At 44.7% G+C, this 16206-nt stretch overlaps 1 protein-coding gene across 2 annotated transcripts in view; it reads left to right on the top strand.

Annotated features, from left to right (window-relative positions):
- The first annotated feature begins 3645 nt into the window (after positions 1 to 3645).
- ANKRD9 (ankyrin repeat domain 9) overlaps positions 3646 to 16206 on the top strand; it is a 12911-nt gene continuing 350 nt past the window's right edge. The window contains exons 1-2 of one of the 2 annotated variants that reach the window (XM_069103742.1): positions 3646 to 3786; positions 15120 to 16206. The exon at positions 15120 to 16206 is cut by the window's right edge and continues 350 nt beyond it. In XM_069103742.1, the coding sequence (XP_068959843.1) occupies positions 15195 to 16103 (909 nt within the window). In that variant the 5' untranslated portion in view covers positions 3646 to 3786; positions 15120 to 15194 and the 3' untranslated portion in view covers positions 16104 to 16206. The remainder of the gene's footprint in view (positions 3787 to 15119) is intronic. The other variant, XM_069103741.1, reaches the window with a different exon arrangement.

Here is a 16206-nt window from a genome sequence, read left to right as displayed (position 1 = left end):
GAAACTGTCCCTCCTCCCTTCTCTTAGCTGAGTGATTGTGATATAGAACACTGCATAGAATGTCATCTTTTTCAATATGTTGGTTAGTTTTGCTGAGTTTTTTTTCTTCTCTTTTAAAAATTCATCATTATAAGGGAGAGGTTCTCTGGGAGGACATGGGAGGATAAAATGGAAACAGGTAACAAAAGCAAAACATAGCAATAACATTTTATTTTTATAAAAAGAACCATAGGATATTGAATGTTAGAGCTGGAAGGGGCCTTAGAGATTATCTAAACTATCTAGCCCAGAGTGAGGGTCATTGTTGGGGGGGGTGGGAACGGGAGACAAGAACTTAATCATCAATCCCTCCAGAGAAGGGTGCCAAAGTTCCAAGTCCCCAACTCCAAGGGAGCAATTGGGCTTCTTGGAATTTGCACAGAGACCTCTTATTAAAATTTAAATGCCCCTTTGAGCTTCATCTGTCTTCCTGATATCAGACTCCCCATAACTATGTCTAGGCCCCTGCAGGCAATAGACTTCAACAAATCTTTATTGAAGGAAGAGAACTATAGTTTACCCATCCTTTACTGCAGAAGACTTCCAAAGAGACATTCTCCCACCCCACCCAAACCCTCATCTCTCCTCCATTAATTTTGCCATGAGTTAATATGTGGCACTTAATGTCTTTCCCTTCCCCTTTCATGTTCTTTCTCTTTCTTTCTTTCTTTCTTTCTTTCTTTCTTTCTTTCTTTCTTTCTTTCTTTCTTTCTTTCTTTCTTTCTTTCTTTCTTTCTTTCTTTCTTTCTTTCTTTCTTTCTTTCTTTCTTTCTTTCTTTCTTTCTTTCTTAGCAATTGGGGTTAAGTAACTTGCTCAAGGTTACACAACCAGTTATTTCTAGGTGTGGTACTAAGTATCTGAACCCAGATTGGATCCCAGGTTATCCCGACTCTGGGGCTGGTGCTCTTACTGGCTGTTATCCTTGCTGCCCCCCCCCCATGTTCTTTAGGTTGATCAAAGATATTTGTACAAAATCAAAGACCTCCGAGCACATCTAGTCACAAATGGGATAGAAAGGAAAATGATGAATAAGAAGAAAGTCTTTATTTGTAAAATGAAGAGGTTTATTTGTATGATGTTTAGCATCTCTTCCAACTCTAATCCTATGATCCATTAAAATATAAGCTTCTTGAGGGCAGGAACTGATGTGGTTTTTGACTTTGTATGCCCAGCACCCAGCACTGCTAGGCACCTGGCACACAGTACAAACTTGATAAATTCACATGGAATCAAATTGCTCTGTAGGTGTTTATGTTTCGAAAGCTCTCTGTGAGGTAGATGGAGCAATTATTACCCTCATTTTACAGATGGGAAAACTGAGATCGACTAAAAGAGGCAACAAGACTTACCCCAAATCAAGCAGTTTACGGTCAAGCCAAGACTCAAACTCCGGTGCGAAATTCGGAGCTTATTCTACTAGAACACAGTAGGGACTATGAAACATCACTGATCCCCAGCATAGACCCCACAGACATCCTCCTCCTTCTCTCCCCCCTACCTCCCGATGGCAGTCAGCCCGAAAGGAGTTAGTCACATCTTCTGAAAGGCTGCCCTGGTTAGGGTTAATTTAATTCTTTGCCTTTACCCTAGAATTCCTTCGTTTTAATTACTGGAGCTGCCATATTGATAATGTTCAGGGTTTGCTGAGATTTTTTTCCCGTAAGGAACCAGAGTTTGGCTTACCTGTGAATGCTTCCTGAATGATGGTCATCAGGCTTAATTAGGTAGATTGGTCTAAAATCTCGTAATACGGGAATTTTCATTAAGGAGTGGGGGTTGGGGGAGTGTAGTGTGAATTTCATTTTTAAAATCTCGGACCTCAGGGTCCACCTGTTTCTGGTTGACTTCGGCTGATGGGTTAAATATGTTGGCTTTCTTGCGATTTGGTTTAGCTACTAAAGGACACGACCTTATTTCTATTCCACCTTTATTCTTTTTCCAGTAACTACCTGAGTGTGTCATAGGAAATGCTCACAGACTAAAAACATCCCCGGGAGTTGGTAAGGTTGGGGGTAGGGGAGTTGAGAGAATGTCAATAGCTCATTCAAGAAAAGCAGCCTGGAGAGGGCAAGCGTCGTCCTGCCTCTGGGCTGATATTTCATGTTCAATATTCTAAGACTTCTTGAAGTTCAGACATTCCTGGGGATACAAGGGGGGCGGGTAGGGGAGAGCCGGCGAAGGGAGGTGGGGGGGGGAGACATCAACCAGGAAAAGGTCAGACATCTTAAGAAGGTTAAAGGCTGGAACTTTTTTGTCACCAGGTTCATCTCTCGACCTCAGCTGAATCTTCTCACTTTTTTGACCTTTGAGATCTTTCCCTCCCTCAGTCTCTAGTGCCTCCGCCAAATGACCGGTTGTTTAGAGTGCATTTGTATACATTTTCACCATCCTCGGTCCTTATAGAGAGCAGGAACTTTCTTTTTTGCCTTTCTAAAGCAGGGTATTTAATGACCCATTGATTTCACTGTGTACAGATGCTGTTTGAGTCTCCAAGGGTAGATCACTTCTATTGTGTAACTCTCACCATTTCCATTCTTCTAGTCACTCCTTGGTGACCAGACAAACAAGTACTCCTTTCAACTACGCCCCCCCCCCCCCCCCCCAACGCCTTCTCAAGTGAGAACCCTGGGAGAGGAAGAATCCAGGACAAGTTTAGAACCATGCAATGTCAGACCTGGAAGGATCCCCAGAACTTAGAACTCATATGCTGACGTTGTAAAGAAACTTAAAGGGATCATTTGGTTCAAACCCTCCTTTTAGAGAAAAATCTGAGACCCGGAGGAGAAAGGGCTCGTCCAAGGTCACAGATTAGCTGGTGGCAGCTCCAGAACTAGATATGCCCGGGTCCCTTGACTTCAGGTTCACTCGCCGCTGCCGGCAAGGCCTGGACATATGGACACTTTGGGGTCAAAAATGCCTACAAACCATCGATAAAAGAGAATTTCGTATTTTTAAAAGAGGGGGAGAGAGAAGCAACTGGAGAACGCCGGCGGCTGGAGTAGAGGCCAGCAGCCCTGGTCCTGGTTCTCGGAACTCCCAGTTACGCGTGCCGAGGCTAACCTGGGGGAAGCCGAGCCCCTTGCGTGCCAGAGTTAGCTTGGGAGAGCCCCCTGCGTACGGGGCTGGCCAAAAAATTAACTGGGGACCTTGCCCACCATGGGCCTCTCCCTCACCCTCAATATCCAGGGGGGGGGGCGGGGTCTGGGGCAGGACTTCTGGCTGCCAGAGAAGCTGAAGCGTTTCAGCAGATCAACTTTCCCAACCACAGTGTCGGCTTACACCTCCCCTAGACTCCAGAGGTCTGGGGGACCTCGGCCCTTCCCTAGGCATCCGCGTTCCAGCCTACCGGCGGCCAGACAAGTTTCCCCGAACTTTTCCTCCCTCTCAGTTCCACCCACCTTTCTCCTCTTTCCCCCACCCCCGCCCCGCGCCCTGTGACGCACATAATGGTGCAGGGCCCCGTCCCCGGGGCCGCGGCCAATGGGCAGCCGAGGGGGTCCCTGGCGAGGACCAATCAGCGGCCGCTGGACAGTTCCGGGGCCCTGACCTACCCTCTGGGGCTGCAGTGCGCCGGGCGTTAAAGGCGGCAGCGGCGAGTCGCCTCTCCCTGCATGCCGGGGCCCGGCCAGAGCCGGCTGGGGACGCGCGGGTCGCCGAAGGGAACCCTGCGGGGCAATCCCTGGGAGCCGAGAGGGGCCTGGCCGGGCCGGGAAGGGAGGACGCTACTGCCGCTTCCACCATCCACTGTGAGTACGGAGCCCGGTACCTTCCTTCCCCGGAGCCCAGCCAACTCCCCTTCTTCCCCTGCGTCTTCCCCTCGGTTCTCATTCATGTGCACGGTAACATCCGTGCATGCTAACACATATGTGTCCACATACATGCACGCAGGCACATATGTGCATAGGCGCACACTGGACCGCTCACCTCCGTCTCCCCAGGGCAGCCAGACACACCTCCAGACCGCCACTACGGCAGACTCAGCCTTGGCTTAGCCCCCGCCCAGTGTCGGCTGCTTTCCTAGCCCTGGTTCTTTCCCACAACCCACACAGCCCCCCCCCCCCCCCACCCCTGTCCGAGGACCGTCTGTCCCCGGAGCTCATCCGAAGACCTGGGTTGGAGCCAGAGCCGAAACCGATCCCTCCCCTCCCCCTAGCAACCCCATCAGTTATCCTCAAAAAAACCCTGGCGTGGGGGAAGGGGAGGGGCAGCCTGCGAGAGGAATCCGCAGACCAGCCTGCTGGCTTTGTGAGCCGTATGCTTCCCGGGGTGTAAGGGTTGCTCCTGGCTAGAAAAGCCTTTCATCCTCCTCAAGCTGGCCAGGAAAATGAATGACATGACAGGAACCTTTTCCCTTCCCCTCCCCCTCCCCCACTGATATCTGTGTAACACACCATGTAGTATCTATATAACCTGCACACCATTTAGCATATCCGTATCTGGCAAAGAAAGTGGGTGTCACGGAGGGATACCAATATGTCCATTATGCCCCACCGGAATCTAGTAATGTCAAAGAGATCTGGAAGAAGAAGGGACCCAGCACTCTGGGTTGACCTCCCCTTCCCCCACGCCAGGGTTTTTTTGAGGATAACTGATGGGGTTGCTAGAGGGAGGACCTAGAAGGATGAGATCATTGATTCACTCAAGTGTATAACGCAAATGCCATGTAATGTATATCTGTTGTGTATAACCTATGTCTCTATAAGGTGCTCTTTGTAAAGGATACATAAAACATAACCACTTGCATTTCTATCTTCACTCATGACAATCCTCTTAGATCAGATAGTTATTAAAGTATTATTATTCCCATTTTGCAGGTGAGAAACTGAGCCTCAGGGAAATTGTGAGTTACACATACTAGAGTATACAGCTTCAGGCAGTATTGAACCCATGGCATTCCAGTTTTCTTTTAACTGCAGTGTTGCCTCAAGATACCATAGAGAGGTAGTGTTTATCTATACAGTGTGCATATCATATAGCACACACATTCTACGCATAGGAAACAAAAAAGCCAACTTTGATGCCAGGAAGACAAGATTCAAAGTCTCTTATAGAAACATAGTGGCTATATGACCCTGGGCAAGTCACTTAACTCCTTAGTGCCCTTATCTTTAAGACTATAAGTTGCAGAATAATGTCTGATCTGCATTAGGAGAGGGAATTTCCTTCCTGGGAATGCTATAACACCAATATAATTTAATATTTGAAAAAGAATTAAAGTAAAGCATACACATCTGTATGTAATGATAGCTATAGCAAAGACATTTGTAGCTGTATAACATTTGTAACTTATCACATGTCAAGCATATATGTACATACTCCTTTCTGTTCAAACAATACTGCTAGACCACCTCTTAAGACCTGGCCTCTGAGTCATGTCACTAGCAATGGGGATAGGCAGCACTGAACCATCCATTCTTTATCACTTAGACAACTACAAAATCGCTTGTCAGAGTTAAGATACTGCGTAAGGACAGTCCGGGCTGAATTTGTGGCTAGGTTTAAGACATTGCAACATGGGAGATGCTCCAGAAATGTTTGCTGAGTTAATGATATAGTAGAAGTAGCAAAACAGGCTTGTGCTGTCATGGAACTCTCAGTCTGGCCTAGGAGATAGGGCTTGACTAGACACCAATTAAGTGCTAGATTACGTGGTTAAAAACAACTCTTTAAATGTACCAGAGAACAGAAACCAACGTGGGTCGGGGTGGTTCCTGGATAACGAAGGACTTGAATTGGGCCTTGAACCCAGGATAGGATTAGTAGGAAGGGGGCATTTCACATAGGAAGAACATTTGGGGTACAAGTTTGAGCTGGGCAGTGAGGGCATTAGGAGAAAAGAAGGCTGAGGTTAAAGAGGGTCAGATTTGGAGACAGTTTGAAAGGCAGACTGATATTATTCCACTTTAAGCACTGGATTTGGACTCCCAGGTCTTGGATTCGAGTTCTGGCTTTATTTAGTACCACTGTGATCTTGGGCAAGTCAGTTTAACTCCTTTGTGCCTCATTCTCCTTATTTTTAAAATGAGAAAGGTTGGATTAAGATGCTCTCTAAGGTCCATCTCAACTCTATGATTGTTGCCCGTGGCATAAAATAGGGAATTTTGGCAAGTTCTGGAGTAGGGGAGTGCTGCATTCTAAATGATGTTTTAAGGAAAGAAGTCTGGTAATGCTGGATTGTGGGATGGATTGGAAGAGGGAAACTGAACTTAGGGAAGGCCTGGCCCTCTTGCCCTCTGAAAACTCCCAATCTGGTTAAAGAGATAGACACTTAAATAAAAGAACAAGACTTTCTTTCTGTTCCACGTAACATAACCCACCCTGATTCTTCCTTGATATTCTATCCCCATCTCCATCTGACCCTTCTGTGTCCCTCCCCTCCCCCACACAACCCCCATCAGGTCCCTCATGCCTTCTGTCTCTTCAGTTCCCTCTTCCCACATTTCCATTGACTAGAACTAAGTACTATCCTCCTCCCTGGTTAAACCACATTTGAGATATTGTACACCACATTTATTTTGTTATTTTTTGTTACATTATTTATTTTTAGTTGTACATCACATTTAAAGAAAAATACTAACAAGGTAGGTTATATTACATACAGAGGAGGGCAAGTGGAATGGTGAATGGACCAGTCAGTCAGCAACTATGATTGATTAAGCTCTTATTATGTGCCTAGGTATTGTGTTAAGGGCTGAGGATGAAAGAAAGGCAAAACTGTGGTTTCTGCCCTCAAAAAGCTCACGTTCTGATGGGGAAGGCAACATGCCAGTACCTATATACATGCAAGATACAGTGTAAATAACAGATAACTTCAGAAGAAAAAGTCCTAGCTGTAAGGGAGGGAAACTGGGAAAGGCCCCCAGCAGAAAGTGGGATTTGAGTTTAGTCTTTAAGGAAGTCAGGGGAGCCAGATTTAGGTGAGGAGGGAGAGCATACCAGATAAGAGAGTGCAAAGGCTTGGAGGGGGGAAATGGAGGAACTGCCAGTAGGTCATTTTAACTGGATTGTAGAGAGCATGAAGGAGGGGAGTTAGTAGAAGACTGGAAAGGTAGGAAGGGGCCAGGTTGTGAGGGGCTTTAAAAGCCAAAGAGAGGATTTGGTATTTGATCCAGGAGGTAATAGGGAGCCACAGCAGTTTATTGAGTAGGGGATGACATGGTCACACTTATGCTCTAGAAAGGTCACTTTGGCAGCTGAGTGGAAGATGGAATGGAGTAGTGGGGAGAATTGAGGCAGAAAGAATAATTAGGCCAATAATAGTAGTAATTGTCCAAGTGTGGGGTGACAAGGACCTATACCAGTGTGGTGGCTATGTAAGTAGAGGGAAGGGGATATATACAGAAGATGTTTTGAAGGTAGAAACAAGACTTGACATGTATCAGATTTGTTGGGTAAGTAAAAGTGAGGAGTTGACTCATTTGACGATAACAACAAGGTTTCCAGCCTAAGTGATTGGTAAGAAAGATATTGAGTTTTGTTTTTTTTTTGTGGACCATCAACCTATATGAGAAGAAAATGAAGAAAAGAAGACTTGGATGGGTTGTAGGGGCATAGGGTAACTAGGCAGCACAATGGACAGAGCACTGAGCCTAGAGTCAGGAAGACTCATCTTCTTGAGTTCAAATCTGTCCTCAGACATTTACCAGCAGTGTGACCCTGGGCAAGTCACTTAACCTTGTTTGCCTCAGTTTCTTCATCTGTAAAATGAACTGGAGAAGGAAATGGCCAACCGCTCCAGTATCTCTGCCGAGAAAACCCCAAGAAGTCATGAAGAGTGGGGCAGGACTGAACAACAGCAAAAACAACAGGAAAAGTAGGGGCAGGATTAGTGTATTTGAATGTTTGAAAGGCCCCACAAGACAAGTAATGGTTCAAAGATAAAGGTTAAAGATTCTATTTCCATATATTAATGCTGCCAAAGAAGGAACATGGCATAGGGTTAAGACAGTTTGGATTCAAGCCTGGCCTCTTGATACATACTGACTGTATGACTTCGGGCAAATCACCACCTCTGCCCCAGACACATTATTAACATTCTGTCGGGTTTTAAGGGTTTGCAAAATGCTTCCCTGTGACTCTGAGATGTTGGTAGTATTATTTATTTAGTCTTATTTTTTTGTTTTGTCTTTTCTGTTGTCTTAACTGATTGGGACCCCATTTGGGGTTTTCTTGGCAAAGATATTGGAGTGGTCTGCCATTTCTTTCTCCAGCTCATTTTTCAGATGAGGAAACTGAGACAGACAAACAAATGACTTGCCCAGGTTCACATAGCTAGTAAGTGTCTGAGACCAGATTTGAACTCAGGAAGATGTCTTCCTGACTCCAGACTCAGTGCTCTGTCTATTCACTGTGCTACCTAGCTGCCCTAGTCTTATTTTACAGATAGGGAAACTGAGACAGAAGCCATTTAAGTGACTTGCCCGCAGTTACACAACTACTGTTTGTCTGAGGCTAGATTTGAACTCAGGTCTTCCTGATTCCAGGTCCAGTGTTTTATCAAAACATTGTACTACCTAGCTGTCTCTAGACTATAAGTTGCAGATCTTTATTGGCAGAAGAATTTCATCATGGAGCTCCCCATACCAATAAAATCATAGTTTCAGTCCAAAAGAAAATTTAGTACACTTAATAATAACTAATATTTTGGAGGGCTTTGCAATTTACAAAAAATTTCACATCTATATATGTATATACACTTAATCTTATTACACATCTGTGACATCAGAGCTCTCTGACAAAATAGGTTGCTTAGGGAGATAGTGAGCTCCCTGTCACCAAAGGCTGACAGACCTTAAATAGTGGCTGGATCATTCTTTGCCCAGAGAGGATTCTTATCTGTTTGGGAGGTGTAGCGGCAAGCACCCCAGCGTTCCTAGGGTGGCTGCCAATACAGGTTCTTGGATCTGCTTGATAAAGGGAAGCAACTCAAAATGGGTTAACAAGCTTACTTTAATCAGTCAAATATGTATCGTTCACCTAGTTCAGGGGAAGAAGGTCAGCACCCTGAACTTAAGAGTATACAGACAGAATTATCAAGACAGAAAAACAGATCAAGTAGACAGTTTCCAAACTGTCCAACCATTACATCCATACCAAATCAATATCTGGGTTTTTCAAAGGGGGGGGTGGGGGCTTTGACTCTCAACAACTGGCTTCCCAGAGTTTCATCTGATCAAATCACAGAACACTTCTCAAAGTGAGCCCCCAAAACAAAGCCTCAAATCAGGGTTTATATAGCCTTTTCTTGGCTCAGAGAATGTTACAACCTTCTGGACCCACTGGCCAATCAAAAAGTATCTACTGAAAAACAAGCCTCCCACCCCATGCTCCAGGTACATTTTAGCCTGGGGCAGGGAAGATCTTTAACTTTGCATTTCCATTACTGGAGGTTGGACTGAGGCCCTTCTAACTCTGACTTTCTGTGGTTCCATGATTCTAATTGCCTCCAGCTCTATGCTCTTATGTTGTCCTATGTTTGAAGGTCTCTTCCAACTTGAAAATGAAATCTTACATGATTTGAAGACCTGACATTTTGTGTTCTAGGCAGCTGTTTCCCCAGGGAACAGGATAGAGATCTTGGGTAGGGGGAAGGACTAACACTGGTGAGGGATTTGGAAGGGACCCAGTAGTTAGGTGTGATGTTAGGTGGTGGTTGTTGATTAAATGCTAGCTTACTAAATTTAGTTGGGAAGTTAATGAAGACCATAGACTGGACATTTCTATCCGACTCCTCAGCGCAAGCTGAAGCTGAAGTGGAGGCATGCTTGGCTTCTCAATTCCTTTGTCCCTGAATCTGCTAGAGAAGGTGACATGGATTTGGAAGGACAGAGCAAGTGACAGCCAAGAAGCCTTGAGCTAGCTTTGCCCGTCCATGTCAGTCATTTCAGATTTGCTGTCCCTTCTGAGAGATTCCCTAGAGGCTGCTCAGCCCAGGAATTACAGATGAATTCAACTGCCCAGACATTTAGTCTCTGCCTAAATCAAAACAAATTATGCATTCTTGATTTGCCTTACTGATAGTTTCATCCTTCAAAACGTGAAGGATGTGACTGTATGAAAACAGCCCTGACAGGGAAAATCTATTTTCTATTTTAGAATTCTTTATAGAGAAGGAGATAACAACAACAGTAATAGTTAACATTTATATCATGCCTACTATGTGCCAGGCACTGTGTTATGTGCCTTACAATTATTATCTTTCATGGTCCTCACAACAACCCTGAGAGATAGGTGCTATTACCCCCATTTTACAGATGAAGAAACTGAGGCACAACACGTTAAGTGACTTGCCCAGGGTCACACAGCTAGGAAGTGTCTGAGACTGGATTTGAACTCAGGTCTTCCTCACTCCACATCCAGCACTTTATCTTTGGCATAGTCTTACGTGCATCCTTGTTAATCTGCCTTCTTAAAAATCTGAAGAGTTCATTCTTATACTCAACATCCACAACAGAGTTCTTTCTCTTTTTCCCTTACTCTTCTTCAAATGTCCCTATTTGCTCCACTGAGAACAACACTTAGGTTTATAACCTCTGTCCTTAATAATTTACTCAACTCATAAATCCCTACATTGTTTAGACCCTTAATGCTCCTGCATGAACTCTTGTCTCCTGATTGGTCTCCCTGTTTCTTTCCATTCTCCACATGGCTGTCTTCCTAAGGCATAGGTCTCTCACCATGTCATTCTCTTGCTAAAAAAAAACAAACCCATTTCAGTTCTTCCTGTTGACTCAACTTGGTTTAAATTCCTCCACAATCTGGTTCCCGCCTAGTTTTACAGACTTTCTTCATCATACTTCCCTTTACACACAATCTGGTCTAACTGTTAGCCAGATTCAGCATTCTTCCTCTTCTCTGTGTCTTTGTACAGGCTAAGTCTATGGCTAGGGTCCCCTTTCTCACCTTTGCTTCCTAGAATCCCTGGTTTCCTTCAAGGCTTCCTTAGCTACTTTCTTGAAACTTTCTGTTTTCCTCCAGTTGTTAATGTTCTTTCCCTCCTCAAAATACCTTCTCTTTACTTAGTGTGGATGTTTTTATTGTATCTATCCAGAAGAATGTAAGCTCACTGAAGGCAGGAACTATTGCATTTTTAGCCTTGTGTCTACAGTTCATAGCATATTGCCTTGTATACAATATATGCAATGTTACCTTACTGACCCTTAATAGATGTTGACTTGAAAGAGCACTCTGGATCTCATCCTTCTCCTGATGTTTACAAGCTGTGTCTGTGAAATTTAAGCTCTTCATCTCTAAAATGTGGATAATACCACCCGTATTAGTCTTTGCAGGGCTTTTGTGAGAAGTAAATGAGGTATAATATACACTAAGCTGCTTTGCAAACCTTAAGTTGCCATATACGGGTCCATTATCATTACCCTATGGCCTAAAATTCAACAGGGAAGTCATATGGAAAGGTAATAGTCTCAGTAATGGGACCCTGAAGACACTTCAAAGACATGATTGTGAGAAGCTGTCTAAGGAGACTGATGTGGATGCATAGGAAGCTCATCGATCATTAACATTTTAAAAAGGCATGTTTAGAAGTTGGAAGCAAGGGCAGGTGCACCTGAAGGTTAATAAATGAGCTCCAAACCTCAGAATGATCGGAAGTGGGTGGTTAACCTTAAGGATCACAGAGGAGCTTCTTAGCTACATGTGGGGCAAAAGAACAAAGAAACAGACAGCGGCACTGGTAGGAGTGAATGGGGTGAATACAGATGGTGAGAGAAGGCAAAACTTTCACCTTTATTCTCTTTTCTCTACCAAAAAAAGAGGTAAATTTTTTCTAGAAATCTTAGAATGGTCAATAGGGAGCTGTAATCCAGGATATGTGAAGAAATGGTGGTGGTAATAATAATCCTTGCCATTTATTTATATTTACTTTAAGATTTGCCAAGTATTTTTTTATGTACATTTCCTTTTGATCCTCACAATAACCCTGTGAAGTAGGTTTTGCTATCCTCATTTACAAATGAGAGAAATGAGACTCAGGGAAATGAGGCATCTCGTCCACAACATCGTAAGGATCAGAGGCAGGATTGGAAATCAGTTCTCTTCTAAGTCCCCATTTTCAGGGTGCTTTGATTCTCTCCCTAGTATGTGATAACACTGTCTAGCTGTCATGAATTAGGTTCATGACATCAGGGCTGGATGAGGACTCAAGCATGGTGAAGTAGAAAGAACACTGTATTCTGGAGTCAGAGAACATGTGTTTAAATCCTACTCTAGGCAAATCACTTAACTCAAGTAGCCTCCTTCCTCATCTGTCAAATGAGAGGGTTGGGGGAGGTGATCTTTGGGGGGGGGTCCCTTTTAGCTCCAGATCTATGATTCTAAGATTATTGAGTATCTCTTAATTGATTTGTGTATTTGTGTGTGTGTGTAGAAAGTTAGACCCCACATGAGTGGAGATAGAAAAATGCTTGGTTTTTAAAAATTTTATTTAGATTTATTTATTATTTTTTTAAAAAGGAAAGTGCATAGGACTTTTACACTATAAATCCAGTAAGCTTAATTTTGATTCCTGCAACAACTGTAAGATATAATTAAGAAAAAGTTTGTGAGTGTTTAGAAGGGGACATACATAGTTACTAGGAGCCAGCATGAGATCAAGATAACAAGGTATGCCAGACCAACATTGTTTCATTTAAAAATTTTTTGACAAATTAACTGATAGCAAGGAGGCTGTTATTGGAATAAGGAAACTCTGAATATTCCTATGCCCATGAAATCATAGGTTCTGGACAAAAGTAATAAAAGCAAACATAGGGGTGCAGAGGGAATTCCACAGATCTGCATTTCAGTAAGACTTGAACAACATCTGTGCTTTTCACTCTTGTGGACAGTATGAATAGATGAGGAATAGATGATAATATGTATATTATCAAAGAAAGCCTATCTATACTTAAGTACATTAACAACTAGTTGAATGAGCAGGCTTAAAGGGTAGTTGGAAGGATCAGCTGGAAGGTTTCCAATGCCTTGGTGATCTCTCCTTGGCCCTGTGCTGTTCAAAATTTTTATCTGTGGATATCTGGTGGGCATATCCGATTTATAGCTATATGACTGAAAGCTAGGAGGGCTGGCTCATACAGTGGATGTCACAGGATCCACAAAGATTTCAGCCAGTGAGAATGATGGGCTTAGTCTAGCAAGGAAAAATTCAGTAAGGGCAAATATACATTTAACACAGGTAATTTTTGGAATCTATGTACAATCCTAGGGAATATGGCTAGATAAGAGGAGAGTCTGTGAGAAAACAATCTGGTAGGCCTTGGTAGGCATATGAAGTCACTGCTATGACATGGTAGCCAGAAAGCTAACCTGATCTCAGATTTCAGGTTGTAATCATAGAGACATGATGTCTTGTTTGATCAGTCCACATCTGGACTCATACTTTGTTCAGTTTGGGCCAGTCTGTAAATATTTCCAGCTTTACAATACTGCCCTTCCCTTCCTCCCACAGCAACTAGGGTGGGAACATAGGGATTATTATTCCCATTTTACATATTTGGAAACTGAGGCTCAGGGATGAGTAAGGGACTTGATTAAAGTCACACACAAAATAAAGTCGAGGCATGGATGGTCCTAAAATCCAGGCTTCCTCACTCTCAGTCCAGGGCTTTGGCTAAGGGAATCAGTATCAATTATATACCAGAGGAATGAGGTGATCAGATGGTGATTAGGGAAAAGATGGACCATGGTGGCTCTTTGCAATGCTTGTTTTAAATGCAGAACATGGCAGATAGTAAAGCACTTAACATAGTGTCTGGTACATAATAGATGCCATATACTTGCTTATTCCTTTCCCCCTTCCTTTCTTGAATGACTGAGTTTGGGGATGCCCTGAGCCAGGAATATCCAGCTTTTGTCTTTGGGGAGCATTGGTGGGAGGAGCCTTCTTGTATACAAAAGATGTACAAATGGGTGAAGAATGTACAGACGTGAAGGGGTGTACTGCAGTCTGGAAACACTGAACCAACAGAAAGAGGCAACAAAAGAATTTATAGTCTATTTATTGGGAGGAGAAACATGGGACTGGACAAGGCTTGAGAAGACAGTTCTTCTTCTTGGAGTGATAAGGGAAAGCATCTTGAAGGAATTTGGGGAACTATTATTAATCAATCAGCAAACCTTTATTAAGTGTCTGCCAGCCACTGTATTAAGTATTAGGGAGACAGAAAGAGGCAAAAGACAGTCCCTGCCCTCAAGGAGCTTACAGTCTAACAAAACCTAATGAAAGAAAAGACTCAGCTTAGAGGAAATTGTGGGAAGGAGACAATTCCAGGCATGGAATTTCCATTGACAATAGTGCCCAGTTTTGAGGGAAAAAATGGCTGTAAATTTGTGAAGTATCTTTTAAGTGCCTGACCCTGAGCCTTAATCCTGTGATAGACTCGGGCCTTACTGTGGTAGGGGCCTGAATGTGTCACCCATTCTCTGGTAATTGTCTTTTTTGTTGTTTTTTTGCCTTTTTTTAAAGGGCAATTGGGGTTAAGTAACTTGCTCAAGGTTATATGGCTAGGTTTTTTTTGTGTGGGTGTTAAGTGTCTGAAGCCTGAACCAAACTCCGGTCCTCCTGACCCTGGGGCTGGCACTTTACTCACTTCGCCACTTAGCTGCCCTGGTAATTGTCTTTTTTCTTTTTTTTTTTTTTTAAGCAATTGGGGTTAAGTAACTTGCTCAAAGTTACACGGCCAGTTATTTTGTGTGGGTGCCAAGTATCTGAGGCTGGAAACGATCCTGGGTCTCCCGATGCAGGGGCTGGCACTCTTACTCACTGCGTCACCTGGCCGCCCCTGGTAATTGTCTTTTAAAAAAGGAATCGAGGGGAGATGAGGCTGACCTATATATGAATAAAGTCTGTAATGGTGAAATTTTCGGCACAGAAAATATATATTTTTTTCTGGTGGGCGGGGTGAGGGGCAGGGATACATCTTTGTATTTCTCAAATCTTACCATATTACCACAGGTAAAGCCAGTTGTGAAGGGCTTCAGTAGCTTCAAGGCCATTTTCAGGGTGAAGGGAGGATAGTTTTTACAATACTACCCAGTTGACTCAGGTGTCTTTTCCTTCCAGCAGGCCTGTCCACATTCTTCCAGCCTCCATGCCGTGGGCGCCCCGTGGCTCCCTTTTTGACACCAGCACCCAGCCATGCCCTGGGATGTCAAGCGACAAGGTGGTGGCCTTGACGGGCCATCCCAGTCCCGGGCCCAGAAGCAATGCAAGAAGTCATCTTTTGCTTTCTACCAGGCAGTGAGGGACCTATTGCCCGTGTGGTTCCTGGAAGACATGCGGGCCACAGAGGCCTTCCATTGGGAGGAAGGTGGACGAGCCAGCACCTACTCACCCTCAGAGGCTCTGCTCTATGCCCTGGTACATGACCACCAGCCCTATGCCCACTACCTGTTGGCCAAGTTCCCCCGAGGGGCACTGGCAGTACCTAGCCGCAATTTCAGTTGCTGTCAGTCTTCGTCACCACACCTGGCCTTGGCTGTCCGATACAACCGTGTACATATCCTACGCCGCATCTTGCGGACCATCCGTGACTTCCCGGATGAGGAACGTGCCCACTACCTGGACCGCCGGGGCTGTAGCCGTGTGGAAGAAGGCAAGACCTCTTTGCACGTTGCCTGTGAGCTGGCCCGACCTGAGTGCCTCTTTTTACTGTTGGGCCATGGTGCTTCCCCCGGACTATGTGATGGTGCTGGTAACACTCCCTTGGACCTGCTGCTTCGGCGGGTTGGGCAGGATGCAACGACCACAGCCACAGCTCCAACAGCTGGTGATCCTCTGGCCCTGCTTGATTTGCTCTTTCTCTACATGCCCCCAGGCTCTGCATCCCCAATGCAGAGGGAGCTGCTGGGTGACCGGGTCCGCTGGCAACGCCTTCTTGGGGAGGAAAAGTTCCAGTGGCTTGCTGGCCTGGCCCCACCATCCCTATTTGCCCGGGCCATGCAGGCCCTCGTGAGGTCCATCTCACCCCGGCGCTTCCCTGAAGCCCTGGATGAACTGCCTCTCCCACCATTCCTCCAACCCTTGGACTTAAAGTTGAAAAGTTAGGGGCTCGAGTGGACAGATGCCCGCCATCATAGCTGCTACTGGAGTGTTGCAATGGATGTGTGTGTGTGTGTGTGTGTGTGTGTGTGTGTGTGTGTGTGTGTGT

The sequence above is a fragment of the Petaurus breviceps genome, unplaced genomic scaffold, assembly GCF_028583685.1.
Source record: "Petaurus breviceps papuanus isolate PSGF00001 unplaced genomic scaffold, PetGlider_PUasm1.0 64, whole genome shotgun sequence".
Taxonomy (NCBI): domain Eukaryota; kingdom Metazoa; phylum Chordata; class Mammalia; order Diprotodontia; family Petauridae; genus Petaurus; species Petaurus breviceps.
Note: the sequence above shows the minus strand (reverse complement) of the source record. Positions and strands in the feature narration are given on the sequence as shown.